At 34.6% G+C, this 20,664-nt stretch overlaps 1 protein-coding gene across 1 annotated transcript; it reads left to right on the forward strand.

Moving 5' to 3' along the window:
- The first annotated feature begins 19,764 nt into the window (after positions 1-19,764).
- LOC145791968 (uncharacterized) lies at positions 19,765-20,430 on the forward strand. Its single transcript, XM_082872432.1, has 2 exons — positions 19,765-19,941; positions 20,035-20,430. The coding sequence occupies exons 1-2, from the start codon at positions 19,765-19,767 to the stop codon at positions 20,428-20,430; spliced, it is 573 nt and encodes a 190-aa protein (XP_082728558.1).
- Positions 20,431-20,664: the final 234 nt, after the last annotated feature.

The raw sequence follows: 20,664 nt of genomic DNA on the forward strand, positions 1-20,664 counted from the left end.
GAAGCCCTTTGGCGGCTGAGGAAGAACTGCAAGAAAGAACAGCGCAGACATTAGATCAAAGTATTGGAGACTTTAAAAAATAAGTAGTATAAACACTGGGCTCTTACCATTACCCTCTACAAAAACTGTTCGAGGAAGAGGGTAGTGGTGGAAGTCCTCGTCTGGAGCGAACTCCCAGTTCCCCGAGGTAATGAAGTAATCATCCCCAGCTCCCTTGTTGGAGTCTGGGAGGTCGGCCACGATTTTATACTCTGTGGACCTCGGCTTGAGGTAATAGATATAACCTTTCTTTTTCAGTGAAAGGCCGCACATAGTATAACAGTATTGAATGTCGGCTAAGGTAACCCTAGCATTCTCTTGTCGGGCTAAGGCTATTATGCCATTGATAACTCGGAAGGAATTGATGGCGAGCTGCATCGGGTTCAACTTATAGTAGTGGATGACTTCTTGAAAAAGGATGTTGAGTGGGAGCCTAAGACCACACTCAATAAAGGCCACAACAGGGAAAGGCATAGAATCAGTTGTAGGTATAATGGTGTCATCCTCCCCAGCCAACCTCAGATGGATGTCGGCAGGGATGAAAAACTCTCGCCTAAAGTATTCTAATTTTGTCGGGGTGTCTACCCTATGCTTCCACATTCCCATGATCTCGGCTTAACTGGAAGAGATGGATTTCAGAAGGAAGTGTTTTGGTGGGTTTTAGGGACCTCGGCTAAAACCTAACAATACACAGAATCTGTGGGGAATCATTTTAGTTTTTCCTAAAGATTTGTGGATTCAACAAACAAAAATCCCAAACTTATATCTATAGAGATGAAGATTGAAGGCACGAATCTGGAAAAAACACGGCAAACAGAAACAGGAATGCGATTCAGAGTCAAGAATAGTGATGAGTCATCAAGAAACACAAGGTAAAAGTTTTCACAGGTGTGTCAGGCCAAGAACAGTGACAACAATCAACAAGTGTGTGAACAGTGTGTATTCAAGAAACAAATGGGGCAAAAACAGAATCATGAAACAAACATGTGGTGGAGAACAAGATACAAATTAAAATATCAAAGATATGAACAAGATTGCAGAAGTAAAGCAGTAGAGTTCAGAAAAACAAAACAAAAAACTGAAACAAGAAGTTAAATCGGGAAGAAATAGTAACTCACCGAAGAGAGGAAGCCGGTGTTGAGATCGCCGAAGTTAGACTAACGGCAGTAGCGGAAAAGATTAGCAAAAACCCTCGCCGGAAGGGAGTGAACGGAAGTAGTTGCAAAAAGCTTCGTGGAAGCAACAATGTCGTATTTTGAAGAAGGAAACTAGAGGGAGAGAGTTTTGAGAGCTTGAGAATGAAAATACAAAAGTGAAGAGACGAAGAGAGAGAAATTGATTTTGATCAGAACGCAAAAACGGCGGCAAAGAGGCCATTAATGTGCCTAAAAGAACGTATGCGTCAGATGGCGCACGCGAGAAACATTCGACTTACAGGCGCGTAACAGGTACGATCTAGTAAGGGGTAGACGCGTGTCCTAAACGGTTGAGTTATTATGCATGGCAGCTCATACGCGTGAAGGAGCTCTTGGAATTCTTGTTCTTTAAAAAGACATGTCGGCCTATATGATGATCTCGGCTAAAGAAATTTTAAGCCGATGTACTGGAAGGAAGTTTTGATATAGGTTCCATCACCTCAGAGTGCCGAGGTAATAGAACCTAAGGGGCAGTTGTGGGGATATATTTTATGAGTACCAACACGTAGCCAAGGTGACGCCGACGTGTCAACCAAGATGCCACGTGTCCTGGTCACGACGCCGAGGTTATCTCCGAAGATATTGGAATCCAGGATAAACGGATATGGGACAAGAGTGCTAAAATGAGGAAAGACTTTAGCCTGGATAAGGATAAAACTCTTAGGGAGTTTATCTTTATCTATTAAAGAGTCCATGATAAGCACTGAGCTAAAAATCCATTGAAGCAAGGCTTCTATTGGGACTAGGATTGAGTTAACTATAAAAGAAAGGCACCCCCATGGGTCTAAGGTACGCAATTTATATTCTGAATAGTGAGTTAAGCATTATTGGTTATCTTTGAGATAACTGACTTGATTGTCGGAGTGCCCCCGGATAGACGAACCACCACCGGAATCTACTCTTTCTATTGCAGGTCATTCAGGCGCCATCCATTCTGCCAGTGCTCTCCAGCTGAATACTGAGTTGGCAGTGTGGTCGGAAATTCACTCATACAGTTTTATATAAAGAATATAATTTTTTATTTGTTAAAAAAATGCATAATTTTTTATTATAAAAAGTAAAATTTTAATTATACATAATTTTTAGGTGCACATCATAATTTCACCATTTATAACTTTCATGAAAAAAATTATACTATTTTTTTACAATGTGCAAATGCACATTGTAATATTTCCCATGTCACTAATCATTACCAAAAATTAAGGTTTTAGAGATTAAAATTTAGGGATAAAATTATTTTTTAAGAACCAAATATTTTTGTTGCGAAAAATGTTGTTATTATATTTTTAATAATGAAAATTAGACATTAGAGATGAATTATTATCTTTTTGGAATCAAATTTTTTGTCTCAAAAAATAAATCATTTTGAGATCAAATTATTTTGTCCCTAAAAGTGTTTTTATTGGTGACATTTTCAAAATTTTGTCGCTAAAAGTCTTATTTTTGACTTTTAGAAATGGCCTTTTAGCGACTATCCTCACGACAATAGAAATTGGTCCCTAAATGTCTTTTGTAACAAAAATTTTATTTTTAAAGACCAAAAAAAATTTCATCTTTAAAACTCTTATATATTGTAGTGAATACATTCAAATTTGAATCAAACTAGGTGCATTAAAATTGTAATTTACTCAAAAAGAAAAGAAGAAAAAAAAAGTTATGTTTTATCTGCTTCTTGTTTGACAAATAGGAGAAAAAAGAAAAAAGAAAAATCTCTTATATCTTATTTGGTTAAATTATATAAGAGAAAAAAAAATTGTTTCATAATATTTTATAAGTGTCAATATTTTTATTTATTTTATATCAACAGGGCAATTCTGATATTCTGAAAATAGTAATCTATTAATTTCTTTTATCTTACAAATTTCTACTTTTGGAGAGATGCAAAATGAAGGTTTGATGATTTTTTTTTCTTCATACCTTCCCATTTGATTCTGTTATCCCAGGTAGGCAACTCAAGAGGGAGGTAAATTGGGTTATTAAAAAATTTACAATATTAAAATTAACACAATATTCAGAATTTTAACAAATAAAAAAAAACAGAATAATAATTATCAATATAAAAGTAATAGAGATAGGGAGAGAAAATCAAACACTGAGATTTATAGTGGTTCAACACGCCAGGCCTACGTCCACTCCCCAAGGAACCTCCTTAAGAATTTCTTTACTATCAATTGAATAAATACACCACTAAGCTTGTGGATTTGGCACAAGACTTACTCTTATCTATTGAGTTTTACTTAACAATAAATGCCTTACTCTTACAAAATCTCTCACAAAAATAATGAATAAAAATAAGTGGTACTTAAACCCTCTTTTACAATAATTCTCTCACAAAATGTAGATATAAAAGTGTAAAAATAAAGGCTACACTTAGATCTGAAAGTGAAGAGTAGAATGCAATATACTCAGAATTTTGGAGCACACAGAAATTTTTTTCTTCAAGTTCCTGATTTTTCTCCACACACAACACTTCTATTTATACACAAAAATATACTCGTTAGAGGTAAGACGCTCCTTGCTGACATCATGGATGACATAGACACCTTTTCTTTTGTCAAACTATAAATTTTTTTTGTTCACTTTTTCTTTTTCATTTTGTAAGAAAATTCAAAGAATTTGCAACTTTTTTCCTTTTTCATTCTGCAGGCAAAACATGTTCAAAAATTTACTATGAAAAATTACATAAGTCTTTTCCTGTAATCATTACATTATATTAGACATGGGCACCTTTTCTTTTGTCAAACTATAAATTTTCTTTGTTCAATTTTTCTTTTTCTTTTTCTTTTTGTAAGCAAATTCAAAGCATTTTGTAACTTTTTTCCTATTTCATTCTGCAGGCAAAACATGTTCAAAAATTCACAATGAAAAATTACATAAGTCTTCTCCTATAATCATTACATTATATTATATTACTTTCAAGACTTTGACTATATATATAATATTTAGAACTTTGAATTTAAACAAGCAAAATATGAAATTATTTGCTCCATCTTTTTCTTCTTTTTTATTATAATAATTTATATATACATATATATATTTGACATGATATAATCAATTGTGTAAAAAATCTAATTGCTCATGTGATGTATTCTATTTATATTATATGCATTATATATAATATGCTACACAAATATTTGCATACATAGTAAAAAATCTCTTTAAGTAATATTTATGATAGATCTGAACTTATATACCCTTTTTAAATTTCTGTATATGTTGTAGAGATTTTAAATTAAATATAACCTCTCACTCCATGTGGATATGTCACTTTTGTCAAAAGAAGACAACTTATCAATATCAAATTTATCAAAATAATACAACCAATCAATATCAAATTTGTCAAAAGATGAATAGTGATCAACCTAATTTTTCAAAAAGTGAATAGTAAAGTTTTCAAAAAATATTTTTTATTTAAATAATATTTAACAAATGTATCATATAATATATATTTTAAATAGATAATATTTTGTGTCAAATAATATAAAATATGAATATTATTTACAAATTTTCAATTAATATTTTAGGCATCATCAAAATTAAATAACATGATTAACAATCTCCTCCTTTTTGATGATGTCAATATTTGTATGGATTTGACACAAAATAAAAATCAACAAGTTATTTGATAATTTTGCAACATGAAATATTTAAAGCGCATGCATGCGTAACAATTCAAAGTCATATTTTTTTCCCCCTTTGACATTATCAAAATAAAATATGGAGATAGAAAACAAACATATTTGATAAATTAATCTGAGATGCCAAAAATATAATAATGGTCCGTAGATCTTGTTGAGATCATTGTGGGGATTTTGGAGCATCTCGAGCGCACAAAATGTTAACAAACAAAAGATTTGAGCAGATATGCATTGAGGATTGGATCGATGGAGTGTATAAAAAGTGACAAGGATGATAGGCAAATAGACGAAAATATCAAGTGTTGGAGAGAAAATTTTCTTTTACCTTCTTGTGTAATCATGTCATTCCTTACCTTAGCCATCAATGGTTCAGACCTGCATGAGGTGCCTGTAATGCAGGCAAATGAGAGGGCACTAGTGGTGTAGGCACATGCCATGCCTGTAAATGAGGGTCCTAGTGTTATTGGTAATCGAAATGATATCGATGCTATTAATAACACTATGGCTCTTAGTACACAAGCAATGACTGCAGTTTCTAATATGGCATAACGATTACAAGTAAGAGTACAAGAAAATCAGCAATGGAGAGATGAGGTGTGCTTGTTAAAACGACAATTGGGTAATATGTGTAAAGAGAAGAAATAGCTAAAAAGGAAAAATGCACAGTTGGAGAATGTGGTGCAATATTATGCAACGGTTATAATGCCGAGACTCACAAAAGTCAAAAATAGAGAGAAGCATGTAAAAGAGGCTCATGAAAAATTGTTGAGAGAAGTGAAAAGGAAAAAAATCTATGAAGCCTTCTAAAAACTTACATGTTATCAAGTAAAATTTTCTTCTTCTGAAATAAAATTACAAGCATTTCTTTTCCCCTTTTTATTTTTTATTTTATTTATTTTATTTATATACATTCTGTCTTCAAAATTTTTTTTTTGGTGGTGTAGATAAGAAGTAGTGCAAAAAAAAATGTATATACTCCCCCTAAAATTTTGCACAGAATATACACACGCCCTTTTTATTTATTTATTTATTTATTTATTTATTATATATATATATTTATAATAATTGTGAATCTCAAAATATATGAATCTCCCCCTAAATTAATACACTAAAAATTACACAAATTTGAAGAAACAAATTACCAATCTATAGTACCAAGGGCCATTAAGATCCGGCCATAAACAACTACACCAAGTGCACTGGCATAAAAGGAGAAAATAAAAATAAAAATAATTTCTTCAGACAAGATAGAAGCAACCATTATTAAATCCAGGAGAGTTTGGAGCACATACAACAAGTAAAAAAATATAACACAATGCAAAAAGAATTTTAACATGTTGATTGGTGATGACCTTGATGATCAGAGGAAATAGAGAAGATCGTGTAGATCGGTGACGAATTTTTGTAAATCGACAATGGATCTTGATGGATTAGTCATGGATCTTGATAGATCAGTCACGGAACTTGATGGATCAGTGAAAAAACTTGATGAATTGGTAAAGATGGTGATGCAGATTTTGGGTAGAGAAGTGATAGAGCTCGGTAAATTGGTGAGGAATTTGGGTGGATGATAGACGATATTACGGATGATGGGGCTGGTTGTAGACGATGGTGAAGATGAAGATGGAGTCGGCTGAGGATGAAAACAAGAAAGAGAGAGCGACATAGCGAGAGAAAGAGAAAACATAGAGTGAGGGAGAGAGCGGGTGTGAGAGAAACGGAGTGGGTGAGAGAGAGAGAGAGAATATATGTATATAATTTATTTTTATTTTTATTTTTATTTATAATTATTATTAGAAATATTTATTTAATTATTTATTTATAAAAAAATTATTTTTAATATAAACATTATATTGGAATATTCATTATACCAAGTTATGTTCTAATATAACAAAATTATTCTTCATTTAGAGGCTTGGTAAATGTGTCAGCTAATTGACGATTTGTAGGCACAAATTCGAGTTCAATGTCATCTTTGAGTACATGATCTCTTAGAAAATGATGCCTTATTTCAATGTGTTTAGTGCGTGAGTGCTGAATAGGATTTTTTGAAAGGTTAATAGCACTTGAGTTATCAACTTTTATAGGAATATGATCATAGTCAAGTCCAAAATTTTGAAGTTGTTGTTTCATCCAAAGCAATTGTGCACAACATCTAGTGGCAGCAATGTATTCTGCTTCAGCAGTTGACAAAGCCACTGAGTTTTGCTTTTTGCAAAACTAAGAAGTGAGGGAGTGTTTAAGAAAATGACAAGTGCCACTAATGTTTTTTTGGCCAAGTCTACATCCCGTAAAGTCGGCATCTGAGTAACCAAAAAGTTCAAAGGTGGTTCTCTTAGGATACCATAATCCCAAATTTGGAGTGCCGACAAGATATCTGAAAATACGTTTGACTGCGGTGATGTGTGACTCTTTCGGTGCAGATTGAAAATGTGCACACATACAAACACTAAACATTATGTGGGGCCTACTTGCAGTAAGATAGAGTAAAGAACCAATCATACCTCGATATTTCTTTTCATCTACAAGTTTACCTTGCTCATCTTTGTCAATTTTTATTGATGTGCTCATTGAAGTTGCTGCAGGCTTTGATGATTCCATTTCAAACCTTTTGAGTAGATCTTTGGAATATTTCATTTGATTTAAATAGATTCTATCATTAGTTTGTTTAATTTGTAGACTAAGGAAGCAATTTAATTCCCCCATCATACCCATTTCAAACTCACCCTGCATGTCTTTAACAAACTCCTTGCACAAATTTTCATTAATAGCACCAAAAATGATATCATCAATATAAATTTGAACAATTAGTATATCTTCATTTTTGATTTTCATAAAAAGTGTTGTATCAATTTTTCCTCTAGAAAAACCTTTGTCAAGTAGAAAATTACTCAATCTTTCATACCATGCTCTAGGAGCTTGTTTCAAGCCATATAAAGCTTTTGAGAGTTTAAAAACATGATCCGGGTATTTATGACTTTCAAAACCGGAGAGTTGTTCAACATAAACTTCCTCCGAAATGTATCCATTTGAGAAAGCATTTTTAACATCCATTTGATTCAATTTAAAATCTTTAAAACATGCAAAAGCAAGTAACATTCTAATAGTTTCAAGTCTAGCAACCGGTGCAAAAGTTTCATCAAAATCAATGCTTTCTTCTTGAATATAACCTTGGGCTACCAACCTAGCTTTATTTCTAGTAACAACTCCGGATTCATCCATTTTATTTCGAAAAACCCATCTTGTACCAATAACAGGATGATCCTTAAGTTGAGGGGTCAAAAACCAAACTTTATTCTTTTCAAATTGATTTAATTCTTCTTGCATTGCTAAAATCCAGTTTTCATCATTTTCAGTTTCTAAAAACGATTTTGGTTCAATTTGTGAAACAAACGCTAAGTTACCATAAACATTTCTAACAGAGGAACGAGTTTTTATACCTTCCGTCACATCACCTATGATGAGGTCTTTGGGGTGGCCATTTGCATACTTCCATTCTTTTGGTAGATTTGAGTTGCTTTCTGGAAGAACATATATTTCTTGAAGTTTCTCCATTGTCATTTCTTCTTCATATTCACGTAATGGATTTTCTTCATTTTCTTTTATGTAAATGCTCTCCATGCTTGGTTGATTTTCTACAATATCATTACTTATAAGATTCTTGGAATTAATGTTGTTAGATTCTTCAAAAACAACATGCACAGATTCTTCAACAAGTAGAGTTCTTTTATTGAATACTCTATAAGCTTTACTGGAGATTGAATAACCAAGAAATATAGTTTCATCCGATTTATCATCAAATTTTCTTAAGTTATCTTTATTATTATTCAATACAAAGCATTTATAACCAAATGCACGCAAGTGACTAATGTTAGGTTTCCTATCTTTCCAAATTTCATAAGGGGATTTCTTAAGAATAGGTCTAATCATGGCACAGTTTATAACATAGCATGCAATGTTAACAGCTTCCGCCAAAAAATATTTAGGCAAATTATTTTCACAAAGCATAGTACGGGCCATTTCTTCAAGAGTTCTATTTTTTCTTTCAACTACTCCATTTTGTTGAGGAGTTCTAGTGGTAGAAAAATTATGATCAATTCCGAACTCATCATAAAACATAATAAAATCATCATTTTCAAATTCTCTACCATGATCACTTCTAATACTACAAATATTAAGATTTTTTTCATTTTGAATTCTTTTACAAAGTCTTGAGAAATTATAAAAAGCTTCATTTTTATGTGTTAAAAATAATACCCATGTATATCTAGTATAATCATTAACACAAACAAGAGCATACGATTTTCCACTTAACTTAATGTTCTAGATGGTCCGAATAAATCAATATGTAACAGTTGAAGCGGTTTAGTAGTTGAAACGATATTTTTGGATTTAAAAGAAATTCTAGTTTGTTTTCCAAATTGACATGCATCATAAAGTTTGTCTTTTTCAAAAATAATTTTTGGTAAACCAATAACTAACTCATTTTTGAAAGTTTGGAAATTAAATCAAAATGAGCATGTCCTAATCTTCTATATCAAAGCCAACCATTATCATTTATAACAAATAAACATTTAATATTAAAATGAGAAGAAAAATAATGCAAATCAAACACATATACATTTTCATGTCTATAACCTACAAATAAAGTTTTGTTTTTTAGGGTGTTTTCAATAGTGCAATGAGTTTTTTCAAAAATAATTCTATAACCTTTATCACATAATTGACTAATACTAAGCAAGTTATGTTTTAAACCTTCAACAAATAAAACACTTTCAATAATAGGAGAGGGATTTTTACCAATACTTCCTACACCAATGATTTTACCCTTGTTATTGTCACCAAAAGTCACATATCCGCCATCCTTTGGTTGGAGTGTGGCGAATATAGCTTTATTTTCAGTCATGTGCCTCGAACATGCACTATCGAGATACCATCTATTGTTACTGGATTTTGTCTTGAAACATACCTACAAAAATTTGATTTCCCTATTGGTACCCATTTTTTCTTGGGTCCATAAAAGTTAGAATTTGACACTCTTGAAATGTCCTTAGGGACCCGCATCTTTTTTTTTTATTTTAGCAAAATGATTTCTTTTAACAGGACATGACGGTGAAATATGACCTTTTGTACCACAAAAATGACATGTGAGATGAGAGTGATTAGAAGATGCATACACAAAGCCACTTTTGACAGTTTTTACTTTTGAAAAAAGTTTATATACAATTTCGACTCTACCAAAAGTACGATTTTGATTTTAAGAATTTTATCTAAAGTCTCTCTATCTTGAGTGAATTTTGAAAGAGCATTCTTCAAATCTTCAATATTTTCTTTCAAAATAATTTGCTCATTTTTTAAAGACTCATTTTCTTTTTGCAATACAACTAAATGTTTTTCAGAAATTGAAGACTCTTTTCGAGTTAAAATCCCATTTTCCTTTTTTATTTTCATGGCTTCATTTTCTAAAACATTTATCTTGGAAGTTAATGATTCATTTTCTTTTGATAAATTTGAAATCACTTTCTTTTGACAATTACTTTTCAAAAGTTTTTTTAAATTCAGCATGTAATTCATCAAAAGCTAATTGTAATTTATCAAATGTAAAGGATTTGTCATTTACCTCATTTTCGTTTCCAAGTGCCATTAAGCATAGGTTAGCAACCTTATTTTTGCAAACTTCGGCTTCTGTGTCGCTTTCATCGCTATCTTCTCCCCATGCTGCAATCATAGCTTTCTTCTTGTCTTTCTTAAATTTTTTCTTAAGTTCTGGACATTTTGATTTGTAGTGTCCAAGTTTGTTGTATTCGTAGCAGGTAACTTCAAATTTTTTGTGATTTTCTCCTTTTTGAAAATCCCTATTATTGAAGTCTTTTCTGAAAAATTTTCATACGCCTTGTTTCTTTTTCACAAACCTTTGAAACTTTCTAGTGATGAATGCCATATCCTCATCCTCACTTGAATCATCTTCCTTATCCTCTTGATGTTTCGAGGTGGATTTGAAGGCTATTCCTTTCTTTTTGTTATTGTCCTCCTCTTCCTTTCCTTCTTGCATTATGAGTTCATGAGTTAAGAGAGATCCCGTTAACTTATCTAGACTTAGCTTTGATAAATCCTTTGGCTTCGGTAATGGCAATGACTTTTGTCTCCCAACTTTTTGGCAATGACCTAAGCACTTTTCTTACAATTTCAACATTAGTATATATTTTTCCAAGAGAAATTAAACCATTAATAATATTAGTAGAGCGAGTTAACATTTGAGGAATAGTCTCATCAGGCTTCATTTTAAAGAGTTCATAATTATGGACTAACAAGCTGACTCTAGATTCTTTAACTTATTTGGTTCCCTCATGAGTCACTATAAGCTTGTCCCAAATTTCTTTTTTGCAGTTTTACATGTGGAAATTCTGTTGAACTCGTTGGCATCTAAGGCACAATACGATATGTTTGTGGCTTTGACATTAATTTGGGCCATTCTAGTATCTGATTCATTCCACTCAACTTCAGGTTTTGGTACCCTAAGTCCATCTACGGTTCTGGTAGGAATTTTTGGACCATTGCAAATAATTTCTAGCATTCATAATCATTAGATTGAACATACATGGTCATCCTAGTTTTACAATATCTAAAATTCGTGCCACTAAATAGTGGTGGCCTATTGGATGCTTGTCCCTCAGGTAAGGAATAACTAGGGGTTGCAATGATCTACTCTAAGATGGTTAAGTTACACAAACTAGAGTCTAGGCTTTGATGCCAATTGTTATCCCAGGTAGGAAACCTAAGAGGGGGGTGAATTGGGTTATTAAAAATTTTATAATATTAAAATTAACACAATATTCAGAATTTTAACAAATAAAAAAATAGAATAATAATTATCAATATAAAAGTAAAAGAGACAGGGACAAAAAATCAAACACTGAGATTTATAGTGGTTCGGTACGCCAGGCCTACGTCCACTCCCCAAGGAACCTTCTTGAGAATTTTTTTACTATCAATTGAATAAATACACCACCAAGCTTGTGGATTTGGCACAGAACTTACTCTTATCTATTGAGCCTCACTCAACAATAAATACCTTACCCTTACAAAATCTCTCACAAAAATAATGAATAAAAATAAGTGGTACTTAAACCCTCTTTTACAATAATTCTCTCACAAAGAGTAGATATGAAAGTGTAAGAACAAAGGCTACACTTAAATCTGAAAGTGAAAGAGCAGAATACAATATATTAAGAATTTTGAAGCACACAGAAATTTTCCTCTTCAAGTTCTTGATTTTTCTCCACACACAACACTTCTATTTATACACAAAAATATACCCGTTGAAGGTAAGACGCTCCTTGCTGACGTCATGGATGACATAGGCACCTTTTCTTTTGTCAAACTATAAATTTTTTTTGTTCACTTTTTCTTTTTCTTTTTGTAAGAAAATTCAAAGCATTTTGCAACTTTTTTCCTTTTTCATTCTGCAGGCAAAACATATTCAAAGATTTACAATGAAAAATTACATAAGTCTTTTCCTGTAATCATTACATTATATTAGACATGGGCATCTTTTCTTTTGTCAAACTATAAATTTTCTTTGTTTACTTTTTCTTTTTCTTTTTGTAAGCAAATTCAAAGCATTTTGCAACTTTTTTCCTTTTTCATTCTGTAGGCAAAACATGTTCAAAAATTCAGAATGAAAAATTACATAAGTCTTCTCCTATAATCATTACATTATATTATATTACTTTCAAGACTTTGACTATATATATAATATTTACAACTTTGAATTTAAACAAGCAAGATATGAAATTATTTGCTCCATCTTTTTCTTCTTTTTTATTATAATAATTTATATATATATATATATATATGACATGATATAATCAATTGTGTAAAAAATCTAATTGCTCACTTGATGTATTCTACTTATATTATATGCATTATATATAATATGCTAAACAAATATTTGCATACAAAGTAAAAAATCTCTTTAAGTAATATTTATGACAGATCTGAACATATATACCCTTTTTAAATTTCTGTATATGTTGTAGAGATTTTAAATTAAATATAACCTATCACTCCATGTGGATATATCACTTTTGTCAAAAGAAGACAACTTATCAATATCAAATTTATCAAAATAATACAACCAATCAATATCAAATTTGTCAAAAGATGAATAGTGATCAACCTAATTTTTCAAAAAGTGAATAGTAAAGTTTTCAAAAAATATTTTTTATTGAAATAATATTTAACAAATGTATCATATAATATATATTTTAAATAGATAATATTTTGTGTCAAATAATATAAAATATGTATATTATTTACAAATTTTCAATTAATATTTTGGACATTATCAAAATTAAACAACATGATTAACAGATCCAATTTCTCTTATCTTTAAAAATTAAAAAAAGTTATTTGAATTAAGAAATTATGGGACGTATTTTGTGAATGACAGCATGTGGTTAAGGTGACGCCGAAGTGTTGGCTGAGGTGCCACGTGACTTGGTTATGCACGAAGATGATTTCGGCTAGGCCGAAGTTGTCTGCGGAGATACCGGAATCCAAGATAAGCCGATAAGGAACAAGAGTCCTAGAACAAAGGAGGGCCTTAGTTTGGATTAAGATAACGCTCAAGAAGAATTTATCTCTATCTAGATGAGAGTCCAGGATGAGCATTGAGCCTGAATCCATTGAAGTGAGATTTCTTATGGAATCAGGTCACTGCTGGTTGGTTTGTCTTAGGACCTCTTCTCACGATTTTAGTGTGGTTAGAATGTCCATTTCTTCACACGATTTCTGCGTGTTTGGGATTTGTTTGTCCTCCTCTCATGATTCCAGCGTGGTTGGAGTATGTCACACTTATTCATTTATTGCATTGTCCATTGCATCCATTACATCATGCATCATTTCTATGTTAAGCTTAGTTTGGCATGTGCCCATACTTTTCACGTTAAAACATAGCTTTGCATGTGTATGCGCCTATTCCGCAAGAATTATGGTTAGAGTGCTCCGGCACCTTTTCTATATAATACGTAGTTTGACTTGCATCGCTAATCCTTTATGATATTTGTGTGTTTTGTACTGCCTGTAGTTTGATTATTTTATTACATTTTATATCATTTTAACTGTTTTGCATCTTGCATATCATTTGCATCCTGTCCCTAAACTACACTGGTTTGATTCTTTGCAAAGGAATACGTAGGCAACCCTCGGGTTCAACCAACTGCATCTGCATTTTGTTTGTTTGCCCAAGTCTTACGGCTTTGTCAAAATGGGTCGTCCTTGGGCTTTGACATTCATTCACGTCATTTCATGACTTTGACCTCTGTCAAAGAGGGGCAACTGTAGATACCCCATTTTTGACCGCCCTTATGACTTGGGGGCAACAGGTTGGTTGCTCGAAGATGAAAGCTGTGTTGTGCAAAAGTGTGATTTTTTGGGCAATGTGAGCTTCAAATCCCAACCTTACACCCTATCTTTGATCAAAACTATTTTGACCAAAATGATTTTTAGACCTTAAAACCCTTTTTTTCAAAATATTTTTGAAAAAAAAAGTTTCTATGATGTTCAGAGGCTCGCATTTCGTTAAATGTTGTGCTTTTCGGTAAATCGAGCAAGGACAAAGTGGAAATGAATGAAAGAGAGATGAAATCTTTGAAAAATATTTCAAAAAACTTCATTTAGAGGTTTTGGAGTTGAAGAAAATTGGAGGAGAGGAAAGAAAACTAGTTGGGGAAGAAGTTAGGCTTGAAACTGTTGAGAGAGAACTGGACAACCTCACTAAATCAAGCCTATCCTTTTGTACACTTGGACTTTAGTTGTGAGGCCACGGCCATTGGAAAGTGGACTTCCGGGGCTTCATTTTACACTCAAGAATCCCTTAAAGCCGAGTCCGAATGAGAGAGATGTGGCTGTTTGAAGTTAGGCATCCATCCGCTTAAGCCAAAATTGAGCAGTTTTCACTAAAATAGGCATACCTTTTTTCACACTTAGAATTTTGATGTGAGGCTTACACCATTGGAAAGAAGACTTCTGGGGATTTAATTTAGACTCAAAAATGACCTGCAAAGGAGTCCGGATGAAGGAGATATGCCCATTTGAAGTCGGGCCCAAAAAGCAGATTTTTTATCCAGCCATTGAATAAGGCTTGCCGGCCATGTGCCGGCCATTGATAATTTTTTCCAGCCACAAATGAATTTTTCCAGCCATCACTGATGGCTTGCCAGCCATTGGTGTCAAAATCAGTTTTTTGTGCAGATATTTTCCCTCCAACTATTCCACACTGCTCCAGCTGTTCTATATGGATATTTTTGACCCTGAAGCCATATATTTCTATATATAGAGGGCATTCTCTATGGTTTTCAAGGTTGGAAAAACTTTAGGAGTCTCTCTCTCTATAATTCTCTCTCTCTAGATTTCTGTTTCTCTCTTGAACTTTTGTGCATACAACTGTAGATATACTTCAAGTTTGCCTATCAACCCTTAATCAAAGTTGCTTATCTTTGGACTGAGGTTAATTGGGACCCTCTTTAAGCTCTAGAAGGTGGTCTTGGTTTGATTTATTACCTCAATTGTGTCTTGGCTTTAAGAGGTATAGCACTTTCCTTTTAAGCTTGTTTTGCACAATTGTTTTCCTATCTCTTTCCATTATTTTTGGAATGTTTTTGGCCTGTCTTTGGACTGTAAAAAACTCTATTTTTGTGGCCTAAAAGTGGTGGATTGAGGCCATTTTCAGTGAAGGGGTGGTTCACCCTTCTTACTTCTTTGCTTGTAAAGCTTTTGTGTCTTTGTTCACCACTTTAAAACCAACTTTTTTTTGGGTCTTTTAACCACTGAATTTTAGAGGTTTCTCAGTGGTAAAAAAAACTCATTTTGAAGTCCAAAATTGGAGGGGTTAGCCTCCCCTTCTTGTGTCTTGTTTGCATGCCTAGTTAGCCTCATATATTAGCTTAATGTTTTAGCTTTTTGTGGCTCAAGTCCAGTATGTTTTAGGCTCTGTTTTAACCTGTTTTAGCCCTGTTTTGGGCTGGTTTGTTTGTTTGTTTGAGTCTTGTTTTGCTTAGTTGTAGTGTTAATTTTTTCACTAGCTTAGTGTTTTAAGGCTTTATACATCATTGATGTGACTTGATTGTATGTTTTAGTGCTTTTTATCACTCATTTTTAGCACCTAAATCTCTGCAATCTCCTTATTTATTCACTTTTTGGTTTTTCTTTGAAAGTGGTTTCAAACCCCTTGTTTGCCTAAGTGTGAAATTGAGGTGCTACACTTAATGGTTTAATCCCTTAGGGGGTTCATTACCAACAGTGTAATGCCTCTTTCATGCCCAAAGCAACTTGTGGTTTGAACCCTCCTTCCATTAGAGGACACTCACCAATGGACAAATGGATTAATGAATGGTTTGGTAATTAAAATGAGAAAACAAAAATTGGCAAGTAAAAGAAGCAAGATAAGCATTCTTTGTGTTGCATTGTATGTGTTTAAATCGGATGTTAATTTGAACACAAGGCAAATGGGACATTTCATACTCAATAGTGATGAAATGTGCCATTTTCCTAGGTTTCCATTGCCCATGATCATGCATGATAGGGTGATGGACATTATGAGTCTTGTTTTTGCATTTATTGAACTTGCACAATTAGTTTCACAAGCCATCATGTAATGAAATTGCTTGATTGGTGGTTTTGTGAACCAAATCTTGTCCCTCCTTTGATTTCCCCATGAAAAAGAAAGACAGGGTGTGCAGACAACCCTTGGAAAAAACCCATTTTTGCTCTGTTTGTGCTCTATTGCAGCATGGTGACCTAGAGCATCAGTGGCCAGCAGTGCCCCATCAATGGCCGACAATGTTTTATTTCTGGCCGGTAGTGCACATTTTTGGCCGATAGAGGGTCGGCAGCAGCCATGCATGGCCGACAGGCCACTGGTGTAACTCTCAGCAAAGATTTGGTGAGTTGGAGCAGAAAGGTTCTGAAGTATGCTCAACCCTGCAAACAGAGCCTTTCGAGAGCAAAACGGAAGACTTTTTGGGGCGAAAACTGAGCGCATGCATCTTCCACTTCCCAAGGCGGAGCAGTGGCAGCATAGTTTAATGCCTTGCATGCTTAGTTAGTGTGCATTTATTTTAATTAATTAGTTTACTAGTTGATTAAAGTGTTGTAATAATTAGTAATTAGTTTGCTAGTTATTCATTTGATCTGTAATAAATAGCCTAATTAGTTTAATTAGATTAGCGTAGCTTAGATTAGCTTAGCTCTTATTTATTCGGACCCTCCTTTGCGATGGCATAATGTTGTAATAAGTGTGCATGCATATGTGTATGTTTTCCAACCCCACATCTTTCTCCTTTTTATTTAATTGCTTTTGATGGTTAGATTAGAGACATATTTCAACTTAGCATATCCCATGCTTGCATCTATTCATCTTGTCTTTCATGCACCGAGGCTCGACGCATCATTCAAGCTGCATTGCTATTTCAATATCTTCTTTGAATACGTGTTTAACCGCATATCATTTAAATGAATCATATGCCATATTAGTAGCCGAGCCTATTAATTATATTATTGCATGTGTTACATTAGGCTTTTTAACATAGTTAGGATCATGCATCTTTCTAACTAGTTTCTATTTTGGCTCGGAGTACTAGGTGAGCTTTTATGCTTTAGCATACTTGCATAGGTGTGAATGCTGCCATATTTAGCATACTTGCCATGAGGCTATGTGCTTAAATGCTGAACTGCTTGAATGCTATTGGATGAAGGCTTGTTGTTTGAATTGGAACGATTCAACAATTGTGCGTTTTAAGCCCACTTTGTTGAGTGGCAAATCATATTTTAAGGCTACTATGTTTGGTGGCAAATCCACATCTTTTAAGCCCACTTGAGGTGGCAAATTCAAACCATTTTCGCAAAAACAAACATGAGTTGAATTGTTCCAAATTGAGCAAACTAGTCCATACTTGCTTGTGCGCATCACATAGTAAAGCTAGTTTAATAACCGGAATAAGAACACATAATGTTTATAAAATATCATATCATGATTAGTAGAGGCCGATCTTTGATCAGGCGAGCGGGGGTGCTCAATTCAGGACCTTCTCCTCTCGCACCTAAGTTCCCGGGCCGAGACAACTTTGGTGATAACGGACACATGGCCTTTGGCAAGAGTTAGGATTTTCTAAATTTTTTCAAAATAAAATATTTAGGTGGCGACTCTGTATCTGAAAAAGTAGTCCAATTTTTGCATTATTTGATTTAAAATCAATTTTCTAAAATGATTTGCCGGATTTGAACTCTTTGGTGTTTATCAGTTTCACATTGCACTTGTGAGACTAGATTTAGAACCGTAGGAGTCCGAACTGTGAGGCTTTTATTTCAAACCTTCCGAAGGGGGCGCAAAAAAAAGGCGAGTCCACAGGAAGACTGTGGTTGCACGTAATGAGGGTTGTTCTCTTAACGTTGCACTAACTGTTGCGTTTCCTAACGGAGTATGGAATTGAGGAGGTCAAAGAGGATCAGGTGCAGGCAAAAAATTGCTCCATGGCAGCAATGAAGTCCACTTGCAATGTACGAGAAACAGAGACAGTTAAAATTGAAGACGAGGACATGAAGGTCCTAGATGATGTCGGCAAAGAACTGGCCGACAAGAGTGAGGAGGCTTTGAAGAAGATTCTAGTCCAAGATGATGGAGAGTGCCTTTTCTTTCTTGGCTCAAGCTTAGCCAATGAGAAGAAAATGGAGTTAGAAGCTTTCTTGCGAGCAAACATAGAAGTGTTTCTCTGGACGTCCTATGAGATGCCAGGCATCGACCTGAGGTCACGTGCCATAGGCTCAATGTAGAAAAGTTAGCTAAACCTGTTATCTAGTGGGCAAGGAGGCCGACATTAGTACATGTGGAAGCAGTTAAGGAGGAAGTGGGCAAGCTGCTGGAAGCCCAGGCCATCCGAGAAGAACACTATCTAACCTGGTTGTCCAACACAATGGTAATGAAAAAGAAGAACGACAAGTAGAGGGTTTGTGTGGACTTCACCAGCCTGAATAAGGCTTGCCCCAAAGATAGTTTTCCACTGCCTAAGATTGATTAGTTAGTAGATGCTACTTCAGGGCATAGGAGGATGAGTTTCTTGGATGCATATAGAGGCTACTATAAGATAGCAATGTATGCCCTAGATGAAGGGAAGACAACATTCATCACCCCGAAAGGACTCTATTTTTATAGAGTAATGCCTTTCGGGTTAAAAAATGCAGGAGCAACCTACCAGCGGTTAGTGACCAAGATGTTTAAGCATCTGATTGGGAAGACAGTAGAAGTCTACATTGATGACATGGTTGTGAAGACCAAGGAACCTAGGAACCATTTAGCCAATTTGAAAGAAGTTTTTGATATCCTAAGAGCATATCGACTCCGACTCAATATTTTGAAATGTGCATTTAGAGTCGGGTCTGGTAAGTTCATGGGATACTTGGTCACCAGGAGGGGCATAAAAGCAAATCCAAATCAGATCAAGGCTATCCTTGATTTGAAAAGCCTGACTTCAGCTAAGCAGGTCCAGATTTTGACCGTTAAGGCAACAACCCTAAATAGATTTATCAGCCAAAGTTCTGATAAATATAAACCATTTTTTCAATTATTGAAGAAGACAACAAATTTTTTGTGGACAAAAGAGTGCGAAGTCGCCTTGGCCGACTTGAAAAGGTACCTGACAACAGCTCTAGTTTGGTCAAATCCAGTATCTGGAGAAAAATTGTTCCTATACTTGGTCGTTTCAGACCACGCAATAAGTGCAGTGGTAATTTGAGAAGACGATGGAGAGCGAAAGGCAGTATATTATGTGAGTAAAACCCTAGTAAGTGCAGAAACCAGGTACTTGCCCCTGGAAAAGTTGACACTAGCCCTGGTGATGGCTTCCAAAAAATTGAATCACTATTTTCAAGCCCACAAGATTGTGGTGCAGACTGAGTATCCCCTGAAGTCCCTGTTGCAGCATGGTGATCTGACAGGTAAAGTAGCCAGATGGGCAGTGGTGCTGGGCCAATACGACTTGGAATTCAGGCCTAGAACAGCGATCAAGGGCCAGGTTCTGGCTGACTTTGTGGTCAAGTTCACCCTTGGTACCATTTGAAGTTGGGCTTCGGTGCATCACCGCTTGGGTTGTCCAGGAGAACTATAGGAAACCCAACTGGGGCCAAAGAACCCCATACTAGCAGCGCAGAAGAAGGAAGAGAAACCAAAACCCTTCGATATCTACATCGGCGATTTCTTCCACTTGTTTGTTAATGGAAGTTTAAATCATCAAGGAGCGAGGACAGGAGTGGTTCTGGTATCGCTAGAGGGGCGAATAATAGAGCAATCTATTCGTTTGGGATTCAAGGCCTCAAACAACAAAGCGGAGTATGAGGCATTAATTACAGGACTAAAACTAGCAGCAGCCAAGGAAACCGATGAGGTACTAGTCTTCTGTGACTCCCAGCTTATTGTGAATCAAGTAACGGGTGAATATGCAGCCCCAGATGAAAGGATGATAACCTATGTTAAAGAGGTTGTCAGGCTGCTAGCACTATTCTAGGATTGCCGGCTATAGTAGGTTAGTCGAGATAATAACAGTCATGTCGATGCCTTGGTTTACTTGGCTAGTGCAATAAAATCAAGGGAACCAAAGACAATCATGGTTGATTATTTGATAGGACCAAGTGTAAAGCCTTTGATAATAGAGTATGAAGCAATGGGCGTGGAAATGGGTCCTAGTTGGATGGATGCCATAGTTATGTTCCTCAAAGAAGGCAGACTGCCAGAGAACGGA

Source organism: Camellia sinensis, chromosome 5, assembly GCF_055761805.1.
Source record: "Camellia sinensis isolate YWXY chromosome 5, ASM5576180v1, whole genome shotgun sequence".
Lineage (NCBI taxonomy): Eukaryota > Viridiplantae > Streptophyta > Magnoliopsida > Ericales > Theaceae > Camellia > Camellia sinensis.